Below are 18161 nucleotides of genomic sequence, written 5' to 3'. Positions count from 1 at the left end.
AAAGGAAGGACAGTAGCAGTAATTGCTAGTACTGCTATCAAGTTAAGGATCCTGGAAGCCAGGCACCTGGGACATCCAGACCAAGTCTCCAGATTCCAGATGGCTAGCCTGTTCGTCAGTTAAGACCCACACAAGGGAATCTTGCAGCAACTTAAAGGCTAATCAACATATTGTTGCATTTGTTTTGTGAACCAGATCCCTTTTTGTCAGGAACATGAGACAGACACATACTATACATTCTAAACACATAAAAGAGTCTTGCTGCTTTCTCATGCAATGTAAAGTAAAAGCACAGAAGTGATTGGAGAATCCAATCAATGAATGCAAGATCCATACCGCCCGGATATAACCCACCAGTAGCCAACTTTACTGACATGATAAATCAGTCATACAATAGAAATGGTAGTAGAAAGTAAGGTTCCTGCCTAATAAAAAATAAAGAAAGACCAGGTTCCTGCCTAATAAAAATTCTCAAGAAATGAAGTTAACATGCAGCAAGTTTCTTTCCCCACCCCCCAGAAATTTTTTTTCAGACACCAGACAAAATAATGTACTTATTTAAGGCCTAAACCAATAAGGATTTGCTACATTTCCAAGGTTCAGAAGCCAACTATGGAAAAATGTTATTTGGTCAAGGGAATACCAATTTCTCCATTTTTTAAAACAAACAAAAAATAATCTTCTGTCATGTATTCCCTTAAATGGATAATAGGATACCATGCCATTTGTCCTTTTCTTTTCCCAAAAAAGTAAAATCCATGTTATCTCCTGGCTCTCTTCCCAAAAAAACAAACAAACCTTTCAATGCCATGTCTCTTCTCACAATGCCCTTAAAGATAACCATCAGCAAGTGAAAAATGAGAAAAGCGGTTTCACTAAAAATAGCACATTAAAATGGTGGCGACATTGACGGGAGGAGTCAGCCCTCTGGGCTTGAAATGAGAGAAAGAAAAACAAGTCTCATTCTTTTCTGTTTACATTAAATAGAATGTTCTGCTGTAGGGACCTTGCCCAAAGGCTTATTTTGGACTTTTCACAGCTAGCCATCTGCTTTCTCCGCCCCCCCCGCCCCCATTCTCTTGATTTGAAATGAATACAGTATGTAAGTGTTTTCTTTAAGTGGATGGAAACAGATTCTATTCAGGTAGCTTGTCATGCAGCATTTTGTATTCCAGATAACTGATAACAAAACGTAAGATGTGAAGAGAGAACATCTGAGAGTCACTGCTGTGCCTTGAAAATACCTGGAAACTGCAATCAGGAAGAGATTAGGAACATATAAAGCACCCACATATCAAGTTGAATCATTGGTCCATTGGACCCAGTACCAGATCTTGTGTAAGGCAGGCAGGGCCTCTGAGAGGAATTTTGTCTGGGGGTACAAATTTTCTTTTGGGCCCCTTTGCAAAGGGAGAGGGGTGAAACAGAGCAGGGGAGAGTGGGGGCAGGGAGGAGCAAAACAGGATGGGGGAGGGTGGAGACAACTGGAAAAGTCTTTGGAGTTCAGGTCTACCCATATGGCATCAGCAGCTACAGTAACACGGAAAACCAAACACACTCCTAAGTCTCTCCAACATCTTTCACACATAGAAAATCATTGCAGAAAATGAGCATCATCATATTTAGGCTCACACTAGATTGGAAAGAGTCCTGTGCATACCAAAACTTGCTTCTGCAGCAGCTGTAGTCCCGCAGCTGTGTCCCTGAGCTCCTGTACACTCCTTCGTGGTAAGCAGATACACAAGCCAAAGAGATCCTATAGCAGGCCAGTTTCCTTCCAGATCTGACACTGTGTTGAAGAGTGTCATTTATGCATTCCTTGGCCCAGCATACATGGCTTGCGAGTAGCTGCAGCCGCACACTTGTGGTAGTGTCCCCAGCATCCCATGCAGGCAACAAGTCTGAGTAGGTAGGAAAATGTCAGATCCCAGGAACTTTTAGGGTCCCCTCCTTTGGCTCCTGGGACCCCTTTTTGATCCTGGGCCTGTATACAAAGTACCCCCCTCTCCCAGGCCCTGAAGGCAGTGATTTTCCAGATCTTAAGCAAGGGCTGTTTTTTCCCTCCTCAAATCCTGCTTGCTTCCAATTACCAGAGCCTGTAGCAGGCTCCCAGGGATGCAGGGAGCCCCACAGCATACTCTGCAGGGCTGCCCAACACGCGGAGACAGTGCAGATAATTACTGTGATCACTTCTGATTTGCGATCACAAAACAAGAAGTGGGTCGCGATCCTTATTTTGAGTGTCTCTGCATGTTGGGGAGCCCTGCAGAGGCTTGCACAGGGCTCCCAACACCAACAGGATCCTGCTGCAGGCTCAGGTAAATGGAAGCAAGCCCATGCACCCCTCCAAAGCGGCGCAATCCTAGTGACCACGTCGCTCCATTCCCCCTCCCCGTCCCTTAAGGAGGCAGATGCCAGGGCTCTCAGGCTAGGGCGTCGCAATGTCCCAGTTTGAGAACCAGTGCCACTAGCACTACAATCCTATACATTGTATAGGGTGGCAGGTTCTCTTTGAGGATTCTACGGTTCCTCTGCTATTTCCTGGCTCCCCAAGGAGCCATGGATCACAGTTTGAGATCTACTGATTTAAATGAAGATATCAGGGATTGAACCCAAGAATTCTGAGAGCCTATGAGCTCAGTCACTAAACCTTCTCCAAACTAGGCATCCACTTCCTTGTATATTATAGGGAAAATTTTTACACATATGCACCCTGTACACCTGAGGACATGCACGCAGCTACAGATACCAGCATATAAAATGTAATAGGGGCTTGCATGCAAGGCCCCACTCTTCCCATGCCTCAGAACCAACTTTGAGAAAGGAGAGAGGAACACAATGTGCCTGACATTTGAGTCCCCTGCCCAGCTCCAGTCCCCCCTCCCCAACTTCTATTTTTCCTGTCATGTTCTAATGCAACAATGATAGCATGCTGTAGAGATTCTAAGCGTTTGCATCAACACCTCTGATGATTAGCAAGAAAAGAAAAAACAGATATCTATTAGTCTCATATTGATCATAGTAACTGGAATTGAACCAACAGGACGGCTGCAGAAGCTTCAAATCCTACAATAGCCAAAAAGCTTTTCTGTATTTTACCCCCAACTACAACTGAATTGTCACTCAGAAAGAATAAGAGGCCATTCTTTCTCCCACAGAGTTAAAACAGATCATGACTAATTTTGCAAGCTATTTTTGTTTGTTCTGAAATGACCAACAATGTGTCGTTAACCTTAGAGATATTAATTTGAGGCTGTCACTGACCTAGCAAATAACTTGTCTACAGATGAAATGCAAATTTTCCCATATTTAGCAACAGCTGAAATCAGGCCATGCTGTTGAGAAAGATAATAAATTGTCTAGAAAACAAATCAGACTTCAGTACTGAAGACACAATTCCAAGAAAGAGGGATTGCTCAAGCACTAATTAAAACTTATTACACTGTTAAAATAATGTTCAGAATCTCTTTCTTGCCTACGTTACACCCAGGCAGCCCCACTGTATTTTTTTTCTTCAACACATTCCACCAATAAACAGCTCTGCCCCAGTTATCCCTGCAAAACCTTTTTTGTTCCCTTAAGTATACAGTTTTAATTTATCAGATACATGCAGTTGCAAGGAGTGTGTAGGATAAGGCATAGGCTAAAATCAAGTAAGTTTTGTGCCATCAGGTGGGGAGGGGAGGGAGAAGAACTGTATGCAACCACCAGAGTGTCATTTACAGTATCCAGTGCAGAAGGTACCATTCAGGAGGGCACAAACTACATCTTTTAAAAAAACAGACAGCACATAAGGCCTAGGGATAGTCTGTTTGTGCTGTTGGTTGGAAAAGGTGCAGCTGAGACCAGGAGGCACCACTGTTAGATGTGCAACATATTTACACAGAAGTAAATTGTACTATGCTCAATGCAATGTATTCCTAGCAAAGTTTACACACAACCTACATATGCAAATTTGAGGCAGATGATTGAATTGTTGAAAAGCAATGTGATTTTAAAATACTAAATAAAAATATCAGTATTGGCTTATCAGTTAAACACAAAAAGCAGCATTAAAACTATCATGACTGGGATTCATCTGGTGCTAAATCATCAAAGTGGCTACCAGAAAAGCCTCCCTAGGGAGAATATTTCACAAACAGGGGGCCACCACTAAGTACATCTTTCCCCTGGTCACCTCACCTCAGGTGCCAGAGAAGGGCTTCTGAAAATGATCTCTCTGGACAGGAAAGCTCATAAGAAAAGCTCTGCTGGTTCAGACAAAAGACCCACCTAATCCAGCATTCTGTTTTCCCCAGAGACCCACCAAGTCACCATTTACAATAAGCCAACTCTAAAAGGGTTATCACTGCCCATAGATTTATGCTCCCCTACAAAACACATCCTAAAGTGCAGGGGAAATGGGTTTGCAGGGAAGATACAGGAACTTCTTGAAAATATTTCACCATTGATCAACCAGTGGTATGGAAGGTGTCTGTGGTATCTGCAGCACTCCCAGACACCCATGACCCGGCAGCAAGACCAGGACGCAATGAACCAAACAATAGTAGGAAGCTCAGCTTGGTGGGTAGAGCCTGAGCATGTGGTTTTCATGGGCCTGAAAAAGCTCGCCCGCCTGCCTGCTCCAAGCTTCTTATCTGTGCATCCTGTCCTCATATTGCAGGCCTCCGAATCTGCAACACTGGGACAGGATGCACCAGACACCAGTAAGAAGCTCAGAGCGGGCTTCTTGGAAGCCTGGAAGTCATCACCAGTTACTTCCGGTGATGCGTGCAATAGGACAGCATGCACCAAGGGGTACACGGTAAGTGGAACGTTGAGAAATGCTGAAATATGAATATTGAAATCTATATTTCTTTGCCTGATTAGATTTTTACTAAATCCACACAAAGTCATAATCATATCCAGCATATGTATATGCTCAAATAGCATGAGCAATATGTTCTCCAAAAGTCAAGCACTGCATAAAACAGCACTATTAAAGACCTTTTTGATCCAACAGGCAGGAAACAGATATGAATGGCCCAGAATTCACTGCCCCATCACGTCAGGGCAAAGAGTGCTATAATGAATTAGGCTAAAACAGTTTCTCAACATGTGTCTTTGGCTGTACCACTTCACATAGTCCACATAGTCCTTCCACTTCTGGAAGTACCACCAGAAATAACGTGATGACACAATTGCCAGTTACCTCTGGGTTGGGAGGCCAGATATGATGCAACAAACACCAGTAAGAGGCTCACGGTGGATGGGAGGGCTTTTTCGAGCACAGAAAAACATGCTTTGGAGCTCTGCCTGCCAAGCTGAGCCTCCTACTGCTATTTGTTGTGTTGTGTTACTGGTCTTGCTGCTGGGCAGCAGGGGTCCTGCAAGTACCACCAGAAACCACTGGCTACCACTGGCTAGAAACACTCCGATAAAGAAAGCTGAGTTACTGAAGGTATGACTGTATTAATATTTATGTTTAACATGTTATAAAATTTGACACTTAAATGAACTTTTTTTTTTTTTTTTTACTTTTTTAGTGTCTGGATTCACAGACTAAGGACCAAGCTGAGCAAGGGAAAAAATTTTAGACTGTTGCTCCAATAGTTGTACAGCTTGGTCCAAAACCAAGAATTATGATGCATAAAAGTAGATATTCCAATGACATACAACTTCACACATCTAGGAGCTTCCAGTTCTTTTTCAAAAGTCAAGAATTCCTTGTCTAACAGAACTGGGAAGAAACATACATTTGTCCCCACCACACAGAAAAATGAAGTGAAAAAATCAGAGCTCCCCTGCCCCGGAACTTTGGTATATGCTGCTATACTGCAAAACCTTCTCACCCACCATCAGGCAGCCCTGCTCAATTCAAAAATAATATTTGAACAAAAAAAACAAAAAACCTACACAACATTTAAGTTGCAACCTTATGTACACTTACTTGGAAGTAAGTTCCACTGAAATCAGTGAGATTTACTACTGCATAGACAAGTATAGGATTGTGGTGCTATACATTTCTGAATATCTGCACTGTGCTAGTGGAGACCTTAAGAGTGGAATCCTGAAGTGAACTCTGGCAGGCGCAAGGCCCTTGAGCTGGCCCAGAAGTGTCGTGTATGTACTGTAAAGCATTTTGCAACTACTCCAGAGTCAACGGAGCCAACGTGCAGATGTGTGCTGGCTCACAGAGGCCAAATCCAGCCTTGTGGCGCTAAACTCAGGTATGTTCATGCCAGTGAAGGGCAGACAGCTCAGAGATTTTAGAGGGTGGCAGAAGCAGGGCATTTTTGGGTGGGGGAGGGCAGGCCGTCCGGTGGACTGAACCCAGGAGAGGCATGGGATTGGTCTGGGTGACTTTAGGAAGCAGCAAGCAGGGCACAGATAACCAAACAGAAGAGCAGTAAAGAACTGAAGAATCCCAAGGAAAGGTCAACCAAAAAGGTCATCACTGCTCACTAAAAAGCAATCAACTGAGGGGCCAGCTTGGCTTCACAGGACATTTAAGGGTGGGGGGGATAAAAATCTTGCATGTCAGATAGCTGTGAGACACAAAGTAAAATATCCAACCATGACAGCAGCACTGGTGTGGGAGGAGACAGTTCTTTCAGGCACTCTTATCCCAGGTCTATTGACACATTGGAAAAATATTGCCAATCCACCACAGCAGAGACTTTGAGACACACTGATCTACAGGATGCATTACCATGTACTGTAAATAAATCCTCCGAAGTGGCTACCTACGCCTCCTTACATTTGTCCCTCAGGCATACTTATTCTATCTAGAGACATCAGATAAGAATCTAAAGTGTCATTTTTACATCAGCAACATGAACCACTTTATACCTCTGCTAGCCATCATGTCTGCTGTCACTTTTTAGTTCCTTTGCATAGTTCCCAAGCTTGCTCTGTGTTTAACCTGTACCATACTTCTACACCAGTGATCATTCACCAAGACTAATTGGATCCCAGTGGTCTCTCAAATCTATCAATTCCAATCTCCCCACAATTTCCTGTACCATAAACTGGACTGAAATTAGCAGACTTCTCATGGCAACTATGATACCAAAATGGCAAAATATTTTCCTACCATTACATAACTTGCAATTAACACACATCAAAGCCTTGCTTTTGAAGTCAGAGACAGCACAATACTTGGACTCATCTGAGTATACCTCACTCCATCTAAAAGTTGAAATCATTTTTTCCAGTTCTGCTAAGGCTACAGGAGCAACCCAGATGAATTTTATGACAAAATCTTTTTGCAGAGGAGTGACATTTGCTTGTGAGAATGCTCTCACTAAGAATAAATCCATTAGAAACTAATTTCAATTTAGTGACAGTTCCAAAGTCCTGTTCAAAAGTATTTTTAAACATACTTGCATGCATCCCTACCATGATTGCCAGCTCCTGATACAAAGACCACAAAAATAACTTGCCCTCACAGCCTTGAATGAATTGCATGCATGACTACCCCAAACCCAAGAAGGTCACAACAGACATCGGAACCTTTGTAAAGGGCACATAAACAGCTCTGTTCCTTTGTTGGTGCATTTCTTTATCAGCTTTCAATTAGGTAGCACTTCTGACTGTACCAAGAAGAGAAGCATGTTGTACACACTGTTCTGATGTTCTGATGTACCAGCCACACAACATCATGCTCTTCTATTATCAGAAAAGCAACTGAACAACATACCAGAATGAAGGGCACTAACTCAAAACTAAAAAGCATGCAATTCAAAGGAAAAAGCTAACACAATACTATAACTCCACTTGCATTCTGGAGAGAAATGTGCATTTAATTAACTACATCAACACAATTAAAGTCAAGGCTTATAAAATGTAAATCATGCACGGATGGACACACCCCACGCATAGATGAAGTACCAATCATACTCATTTCAAAAGATTTTGCAAGCAGATGCTCACTGCTAGGTTGTGTCTTGAGCCTAGGGATCAACAGGGACATTAACAAGGGCTCTTTAAGATACTATTTAAACTGCCTCCTGTTTATTGTAAGCAGCAAACTTTGCAAAAAGAAGTGTGCTAGACTGAAATAGTAACAGAAAGAAAAAATTATTAACATTGCCCTGTAGTTCTCTGAAAGTGTTGATCAAAAACAGGGGTCTTCAAACCCCGGCCCAGGAGCCAAATGTAGACTGCAGCAAGCCTCTATTCGGCCCACAGACAACCTCTTGTCCCCTGAAAGCCTCTGGCCCACTCAACAGAACATGACCAGAACTGTGCTCCGATTGTGTCTGGAGGGTGTTCTGAGGGCCACAGAGGTTGAATGAATGAGCCCATTTATTCATTCATCTAAGTTCCATCTCTAATTTATTTATTTAAATTTTATATTTAAATTGTTTTTCCGGCCCTCAAAACCATGCCAGATATTTGATGCAGCCCTCTGGCCAAAATGTTTGGAGACCCCTGATCAAGAAGAAAGTCAGAATAGAAGAGTTATGAGAGATTCAGTGCCTCCTTTAGCAAATGGAGTTTCTAGGATTCTTGCTGGGGACTACCAGAAAGAGGAGAGATTTCTGCTTCTTTCAGTATCCTAGAACTAGAACAGGAGCCTTTTCAAAAAGTCATTTAAACTTCTCAAACATTAAACAGAAATTGGTTCAAAGTTTCAAAATTATACTGTAATAAACAGATTCTAAGCTGTAAATAATTCTGGGAAACAAAAATCTAATCTCAGAAAAATACTACATGCAGATATCCTCCTATTGTGTTCAGGAGATGGGTCACTTGAGATCAAATTTAACTTTGGTACTAACAGATATGCATCCATCTATAGGTCAATGACTGTACATCCTGAAAACTCTCCCTAACAGGATATAAATAAGACAAAACTTTTCTTGATTTGGGAAGACCATCAATAAGCAAAATTCTAACACCCATTAAGTTTTGATTCTCCCAAGTCTTTTGATTTTGTTTTTAAATTGCTCTGCATTTCCTTTGCCCCACATTATCTATTTCCTTTGTATTTGTCTCTACTACACACCTGTTCGCTTGTATGTTATGAGGTCAGGAAGTACCTTTGTGCTCTAATGCTAAACTCAACAGGGATGTTAACAAGGGCTCTTTAAGACACTATTTAAACTTCCTCCTGTTTACTGTAAGCAGCAAACTTTGCAAAAAGAAGTGTGCTAAACTGAAATAGTAACAGGAAACTATTTCTTAAGTAAGAGGCCACAGGGTTGCCCTTTCACATTCACATTTTATTATCCCAACTAATATGGTATTTCCCTAGTAAGGAACTAATTTTGCCAGAAGGCCAGATTATGAAAGGATCGCTATGAAGTGATAAACTAGTGTCCCAATCCCAACAAATGGGACTGCAAGTGTCCTTGCTCTGTGTTCTCACACTCTCCCCCCCCCCCCCACTTGCACCAAAGCAGGAAGCAGCTCCACCACCACAACTTAGCAGCTAGATTTATCCCTGGGTCAGTGATGAAACTTACTCTACTGTGGGTACAGTGGCTACCACAAGACACTCACTAAAACAAACTGCTTTCTACTGTCACATCATAGTTCAGATAGAAGACAAGCACATTAACTACATGTTTTGATGCATGCATGCACACAAAAAATGGTCCATACAGTTACTTAGAAAAAAATTCAAAAGCTAACGCTGGTGACATTTTTCTTAAGGCTAACTAAAATGCCACAGTATAAAAGCAAGTTTCCCAGTTCATGTGAAGTGGAACACTACCTATTCCTTAAAACCAACCAAATATCCCAATTTCATGTGACAGAATACTCATCTGTGCAGTGAATAGGTAGATCATGTTACAGAAATTCAAATCCTTTGCACTGGTTTCCGTGAAATGATGACGCAGTAAACTTCTGCATTAAGGTTAAAAAGGCAAAACATACTTACCCGTGAGATAGTCAGAGGCATGTTGAAGTCTTTGCCACCTTGAAGCCTGAAACCCCAAGGAGCTGGACCAACAAGAGAAACACTATAGTTGTTCATGATGTTTAGCAGTCAAGGTCTAATCCCAGAAAATAAATGTCTGTAAGAGAATTTTAAAGATCATTTGGAATACAGAAGTAACATACACAAAAGGTAACAAAATAAAAATTTAGTCTACTCTGAAAAGTTTTAACATTAAGGAGGGCCAAATCCTATCCAACTTTCCAGGACAATGCAGCTCTGAAGAAAGGGAACAAACATGTCCCTTACCTTGAAGGGGCCTCCATGACTGCCCAGCACTGCAGGATGCAGCCCATGCCCTGATGGCATGGCTGCATCGACACTGGAAAGTTGGCTAGGATCAGACCCTAAGTGTCTAAGAGGAGAAGTGTCAAGGTTCAAACCCCTTCTGCAGAACATGGGGTAACTAATAAATCTGGAACCTAAACATTGCATTAATACATTTCAAAGAAGTTACCATGAAGCAACAAAACTTTGCCAGCAAGTATACCCTATGCAGACATGGGTGCTTCATTCCTATTTTTAGGCAAAGGCACAAAACATCTCACATGGACACCTAAAAAATGGTGGGTGAATCCTGCTCAGCCCTCATTCTGCAAATAGATCCCTGGGCTGAGCCCTGGAATAAATTAAGGCTTGGATTTTGGCCTCAGTTCAGAGGCTCTCCGTCTCTAGCAGCAGCTTCATTCGCTTCTGAAGGGGGAAATGCTTGGAACGTGCAATGCAAGATGCCAAACATTTCCCTGGTAAAGAAGGGCAATGAATATTCTAGAGGCACAGGGTTCTGGACCATAGCTGTCCAGTAACAATCCAGATTCTTCCACCCAGAACCTCTGGCAATCTAGATCTCCCAAAGCTCAAATACCACTTCAATATAATAGCATTGTTTGTTGCCATAGCAGACTAGCCTACATTCACCTACATCCCCCCTCAATCTCACCCCAAGGCAAGGAAGAGATTGTTTCCCCACTGCCTTATTAAAGTTAGACAGAAACAACAATATGTATAGACTGGGAAATAAAATATAATTAAGCATGTTGTATAAGCATCACATCTTTTTACCGTCCATGAAATAATTATACATTGCTTCCCCAACTCAGTGGCGTAGCTAAGGCGGTATAGGGGGTAGCAGTTGCACCAGGCATCAAGCTTTAGGGGGGCAACAAGCTGAACTTGACACTAGTGACCAAAATTGTGAAAATCTTGGTATGTATGAATAATACCATCCTGTTATACATCATTGGAAAGGTAATTTCATGCAGAATGCAATGAAACAAGCCATATATCTCTATTTTATCAAAAGTTATGGCCAATTAAGCAGAAAATGAAAACACAACTGCCTTTATGGAACAAAAAGTGGATTTTCTTAACTCAAAACTGACCTATGAGACTGATTGTTCTGAGTGCCAATGAGATGTTATTATGATACAGCAGGGGTGTCCAAAGTTTTTGGTAGGAGGGTCACATCATCTCTCTGACAGTGTGTCGGGGGGGGCCAGGGGGAAAAAAAGAATTAATTCACATTTAAAATTTGAATAAATTTACATAAGTTTACATAAATGAATATATTAAAGATGAACTTATATGAACGAATGAAGGTCTTGCAATAGCTCAATGCCTATAAAAGGCCTTGCACAAAGCAAGGCTGGCCTTTCCTTTGCTGCTGCTACTGCATCACAGATGTGAAACAAGAATCAGTGGAAGCAGCCCTCATCCCACAGCTCACGTGAGAGATCAAACAGTCACACTCACGCTGAGAGCAGTTGTGTCGGTCCAGTGAGGGCTCCAACAAATCTCAGGAGGGCCAGAGTCTCATTAGAGACTGTGGGCTCCCTGAGGGCCACATTGAGAGGCCTCGAGGGCCGCAAGTGGCCCCAGGGCCGGGGTTTGGGCACCCCTGTGATACAGCATGGAACCAATAACTTTTTATTTACTTAATTAAATTTGGTTTTGTTATGGAGGGGGAGCTACAAAATTTTCTTTGACCCCAGGTAGCAGATAGAGGCAGCAGAGCAAGTGGGTGGCGAGCTGCTGGGGGGAGGAGGTGGATTCCTCCCAATTTTCACTTTTTCAAAAGCCCAGGCATGACATCACTTCTGGTTGTGATATCACTTTGAGCTGGCAACATTTTGAGCTTGGCAGCAGGCTACAAGATCATTAGCTACGCCAATGCCCCAACTCAATATACAAGAATACTCAAAGGTGTACACAAGAAGGCAGTATTGGGACTACCTGTGAGTATGTGCACATGCACAAGTGCAGTGATTAACACTCATGCCTGGTTAATCACAATTCAATATATTAGATTTCTGAGGCTCTGTGAATTTCTTAATAGCATTTTAACAATAAAAACACACATTGATATACTTTTTAAAGTTTCTTAAGAAACTTTAGAAAATGAGAAAGAAATCCCGTTGTTTTTTTTAAACGGAAGGATAACTTTTTCCCCTAAAAACGCCACAGGTTCATTAGAATTTATAAATTTGGTCATTCTGTATGAATCATGACATACTTTCGGTTTTCCATCACATTCAGTCAAAAATCTCTCCCTGAAAGTTTTTATTTAAGCTATAAGGCACACAAAGTAGTAATTTGTTAGTCAGGAAAGGTTTCATACACAAGTCAATCATCCAAAAACGAAAACCTCCACATGAAGCCTAAGTCATGTCCTTAAAACCAGATGATAATTTTCTTTACAAATTACAAGCATTTTTGTTTAACATCCAAGATGACTGCTTCAGGTAAGATATTGTATTGTTACCCAAGTAGAAGCTGTCACTCATTTTTATGTATTTGGAAACAGAGAAGGGCTACATAGACTGTAAAATGAAGCCAAAGTAACATGGAAAAAACCCATAGTTATTAAATACTTAAGGCAGAACTTCAGACAAACAAGAGATTTTGCATTTCAATTTCAGGAGGACTAAAAGTATAATTCCTGTTTCTGGCAAGTGAATTTATATGCACTTATCCTCAACACACTTGTGTGTCCTTCACTTCAGAACTAAGATATAAGATGGTGTTTGACAACCTCTGCAAAGTCCAAATGAGGCTTTGTAAACTGCAGCAGTTAAAACCCATTTCTGCCCAGACCACAGGTGCACACATTTGATCCCTTTCGCAAATATATTATTCCGCAGAAATTGCTAAAAGCAGGGCTTCTCAAACTGTATCAAGGTAAATCGTTAGAAGAAAAAATGAACCCTGTTTAAGAAAGTTTTCAAACACAACTCACTCTCACACACATACAGAACTGCAGCCTTCTAGTACTGTCAGGTTGAAAGACTTCTGCTATGCAACCTCCTGCAAAGATGAGTCTTATTTCAGGAAGGGGAGAGGAAGAGAACTGTTCTTGAAAGAAAAGCCATCTTCCATATCACTGGCAGCTACAGTAAGAAGTTAGAAAGGCACTAGAATACAGTGCCTAGAATGGCAGACATCAGCAAGAAGCTTCCATTTCTACTAGGAACTACTTATACAAGTAGAAGCCTAATGCCCATTCGTACTGTATAACTACTAAACTAAAACTGTTAAGATGAATTAAAGATTGTCCAAAGCAAGAGGACAGGTATATGGATTTCACTCAGAATAAAAGCATCAAGACTTGCATTCTATCATCATCCAACATCGACCTTTCAGTTCTGTCAAAGCTGAAATAATTTTTCCCCTAGTTCAGACGTGAAAAAGTCCGACAACCCAGGCCTTAGGAAAATCAGAAGGTCAAGTTGCGTTTTGATCCTTGCATCTCAAACTTGACTACTCAATCTGCTAGATCTCATTATTTCAACAGCTCGCGCTCTCGCTCTCTCTCTGGGAATGCACATGGAAGAAGATTTATGGAAAGCATTTACAATGAATAAAAAATTCATCTGGATTCTACTGAAAAGATATGCAAGAACCATCAGGGGCTCACTGTTGGACTTTTAGACAAAGTCACCATGGATTTTTCACTTTGATCATCATCTCAGTTAGACACTGTACCCTTCAAGTTGTTTCAATGTGAGCTTAAAACAAAGGTAATAGAGTACATTTTGCTTGAAGACAGCAAATTACTTCTATGCTGCCCACACAAAAACCTTTGTAAATCTTACATTGCATTAGGTTGCACTAAGAGAAGAAAGCCCAGATGCATTTATAACCATGGCATAGATTAAGATACAGCGGCCAAGTTATACCCAGAAGCACAATTTAGAATGTCCTTGCAAAAGGAGGGGGGAAAAATTCCCTCAAAAGACAAGTCACTCTCTAACCCAGTGGTTTTCAATCTTTTAATCCTGTGGCACACTAACAAATTGCTAAAATGGTCATGGCACACCATCAGTTTTTTGACAATCAACAAGGTACACCTCTCTGCTGGTGGGGGGGCTCCATCCCCAATAGCCCTACTAAGCAATGACCCACCCCCAGATGCCCAGGGCACACCTGCAAACCACTTGCAGCACACCAATGTGCCACGGGACACTGGTTGAAAGCAGCTGCTCTAAGCAGACTTTCCCTTGTGCGTGGGCTTCTGCTTTTCCTTAGTTACACTAAGTCCTGACAAGGAGGAGGAAATCAGAGCTACCAAACCATTCCACACCCTTCAACCTGCCCTGCCCAGCTCTGCTATGAAAATGCCCCCCCCCCCCCCGCACAGTGGTGACTTGGCCTAGGATTACAGAGTTGCAGGCAGGTTGTTGCCAAAACAGCTACTGTCAGCGCAGCCCAGCTGGGGAAACGAGGGCTGGCCTGCTGCACCTTGATCCGAAGTCTCTGCGGGGGGGGGGGGCCTGGGCTGGGCAGCTTCTCTTGGGACTGAGGGGACTTTCAGTCAGCAAAGGGACTGAAGGGACTGGAGTCTCTCATTGCTGCCCAGCCCGCAGGTGGACGCACAGTCGAGCCCTGGGGCGTATATGCAGCGACCAGCGAGTTGCTGGTGCTGGTGCCCGGGTGGCTGCTGGGGGGCTCTGCCAGGGGCTCCTTCTCCTTGCAGCCAGCCAGCCAGCCCCGCACACTGGCTTTCTCCCCCCCCCCCCCCAAGGAGAATGGCTCCTTTTCTCCCTTGAGGCTTCTTCCTGCAGAGTGGAGACTCGGGGGGGTGGAGCAGGTTCCTACACATAACACCCCCCAAGTGCCCCTGAGGCGCCTCTTCAGCTTCCTCCGCGCGAGCCGAGCGCTCAGCTCGCCAAGGGCGCACCGAATGCGCTCGCGCTGTGTGTGTGTGTGTGTGTCTCACTCACACACACACACACAACAGGTCCCCCCTCTACTGGCCCGCCTTGGAGGGTATCCTTCTCTCCCCCCCCCAACTTCTCCCCTGCTGCGCTCACCTCCGAGGACGCGCAGGCGCTGCCACCACCAGCTCGAGTGCGTGTGAGAGCGAACTGCTTTGCGCCCCGGTCTAGCTCGCACTTCCGCCCCCTTCTCTCCGCTCCTCCCCTCTCCAGCGCAGGAGGGACCGGCCAGCTCGCTCCAGCTGAGCCAGGAGGAGACCTGCCAGGCACGCAGCGCACAGAGAGAGCCAGGCAGGCATCCTCCTCCCTCCCTCCCTCCCCCACCCAGACCTCCCCAGCCCCCTACTTTCCCCCTTAACTTACAGCCCAAGCCTATGCATGTCTACTCAGAAGTAGATCCCATTAAAGTCAAGGGGGCTTACTCCCAAGTAAGTGTGGATAGGAGTGCAGCCTTACAGCCCAAGCCTATGCATGTCTACTCAGAAGTAAATCCCACCAAAGTCAAGGGGGCTTACTCCCAAGTAAGTGGATAGGAGTGCAACCTTAGGAGCCTATCCAATTTTCCAGTGCAGGTGCAGCCCTGCCAACAGGACCTGCGCTGCATCCTGCGGGAGGGGGTGTGCAGTCACAGACACCTCCTTCAGATAAGGGAACATTTGTTCCCTTTCCTCACAGCTGCATTGCGGCTGCACTGGGAAGTCGGACAGGATTGGGCCCTTACTCCCAGCTAAATCCTATGAGTTCCATGGGGCTGCTTATAATCTCATGTCTCATCTCATCAAACCTTTAAACCCAGGACCCACTTTTTAGAACAATAATCTGTCGGGACCCACCAGAGGTGATGTCATTAACCTCACTTCATGAAGTGGTGTCATGGCCAGAAGTGACACCATCAGGAAAATTTTGTAACAATCCTAGGCTGCGATCCTATCCACACTTACCCAGGAGTAAGCCCCACTGACTACCATTGTTCAAAGCATATACATTGTAGCCTGCTAAAAGTACAGAAATGCAGTCCCCAAATGCAGTCACATACCATGTTGGCATCAAGTCTAATAATACTAAAAGTATTGAAATGATTGAGGATCCACCTGAAATTGGCTTACAACCGACCTAGTGGGTCCTAACCCACAGTTTGAGAAACAGTGATCTAATAAATATGCATTGGGTAGCAATCTTTTCTTTCTTTTTTTCCAGAAAAACTTTGATCCAACTTATGTTTCTCACATTCAGGCCCCTTTGTTAATGTCCCTTTGTTAATGATAATTATTACCAGCTATTCATAGCCTTAGAAGTAGGCAAACATACCCTCCAGCTCTCCCCTTCTTCCTAGGACAGGACTTATTTTCTGGTACCTGTCCCTGGGACACTGTGGTCCCTGTTTGCCTAGGATGGTGGCATTTATTTATTTACAACTATAGATATAGATCCAGCCTTTAGACCCTAAAAAGGGCCCCAGAGGAGGCTTATAAAAACAATTGCATAGAGCAATCAAACCAAACCAAATCCAATATTGAAACATCTACTGTCCTGGAAGGGCAAGTAACAAGAGAGGAGACAAGCAATGCTAGGCAGTGGCATAGCTAGAGGGGGTGCAGAGCACTAAGTTTTGCAGGTAACTTCACTACAGCATGTAGTGAAGGAGTGGCCCCTTCCCCTCCCCTTTGGAGCCATTCCAGGTGGTGGGTGCAAAATGGAGGCATATGCATCAGAGCAGTGGTGTAGCTAAAAGGGGTTCAGAAAGTAGCAATTGCACTGGTAACAAGCTTTAGAGGGGCAGCAACCTGAGCTTGACACAAAATTGTGAAAACCTGCTGAAATTCTCTCTCCTACACAATTGTTAAAGGTCCAGGATCCCTAAAGTTGAAAGATTGCCCATCCCTGGTCTGACTAAAACAGAATAGCACACTGTTTTGTGTTTTTTTTGTTTTTTTTAAAAAAGGCCTCATGGCATTTCTGTTAAAAAGCAGACTGGATTAATTTTGTTGTGATGCCCCTAGTAGCATTCCTTTGAAATGAAGTAAGGGTCAGGGAAACTGCAATCTCATCAGTTCCCTGTGCCAATCCTAAGGGGCCAATCCTATCCAATTTTCCAGCACTGGTGCAGCCATGCCAATAGGGTGTGTGCTGCAACCTTTGGTGGGGACTGAGGAGGCAGTCACAGAGGCCTCCTTAATGTAAGGGAATGCTTTTCCCTTTATCTTGGAGTTGCATTGTGGCTGCACTGGTGCTGGAAAGTTGGATAGGATTGGGCCCTAAGACTACTCAAGCAAATGATCACAATATCAATGCATTTTTCAAAGGATTGCTTCTGCCCGTATGAACCAACCTGAGCCCTGAGTCACTCAGATCCAGTTGGTGGGTATCAGAAACAGAGCCTTTTCAGTGGTAGCTCAACATTTGTGGAATTCTCCAGCCAAGGAGATTTATTATTAACAGTATTTATATACCGCTTTTCAACTAAAAGTTCACAAAGCGGTTTACAGAGAAAAATCAAATAACTAAATGGCTCCCTGTCCCAAAAGGACCAAGACCCCTTTCTTTCTGTTTTCAAATGGGCTCTGAAATTGCATCTGTTCCATAAGGTATTTAATATTGACCACTACCTCTTAAATCAGAAATTAAATTAAACTGGTTTTTTATGCTGAATTTTGTTTATAATTGTTAATTTCTAATTGGTGATTGTATATTTCCTTTATGCAACATATTTGTAAAATATGTGGAACATTTTATTTTTAAATCTGGGGCATGTGTGTGTTACACATACACACAGTATCCTATCATTGCATCATCACCTCAGCTCTTCATCTGAATCCAATCATAGTCACCATGATTCAAACTGCAGATTATGGGGGTTGAAGTAAAGCAAAGAAAAAAAAATGCATCAGTGGTTACTAAATGGTAAATTGAGAGTCTTTTGTATCCTGATCTGAAGCCTACACATAATGCAGATGCAAAATATTATCTTATCTTACAAACAAAAACAACCTCTCCAAATAGAGAGAACCTCTCCAAACACA

General features: G+C 43.1%; 1 protein-coding gene across 1 annotated transcript in view; it reads right to left on the bottom strand.

The window, feature by feature from the left end:
- PDLIM5 (PDZ and LIM domain 5) overlaps nucleotides 1–15329 on the bottom strand; it is a 158017-nt gene extending 142688 nt beyond the window's left edge. Inside the window, exons 1-2 of the mRNA XM_066631594.1 lie at nucleotides 15238–15329; nucleotides 9872–10007 (exon numbers count right to left, since the gene is read on the bottom strand). Coding sequence (XP_066487691.1) covers nucleotides 9872–9967 — 96 coding nt within the window. The 5' untranslated portion in view covers nucleotides 9968–10007; nucleotides 15238–15329. The remainder of the gene's footprint in view (nucleotides 1–9871; nucleotides 10008–15237) is intronic.
- Between the last annotated feature and the right edge of the window lie 2832 nt (nucleotides 15330–18161).

This window comes from Tiliqua scincoides, chromosome 6 (assembly GCF_035046505.1).
Source record: "Tiliqua scincoides isolate rTilSci1 chromosome 6, rTilSci1.hap2, whole genome shotgun sequence".
Lineage (NCBI taxonomy): Eukaryota > Metazoa > Chordata > Lepidosauria > Squamata > Scincidae > Tiliqua > Tiliqua scincoides.
Note: the sequence above shows the minus strand (reverse complement) of the source record. Positions and strands in the feature narration are given on the sequence as shown.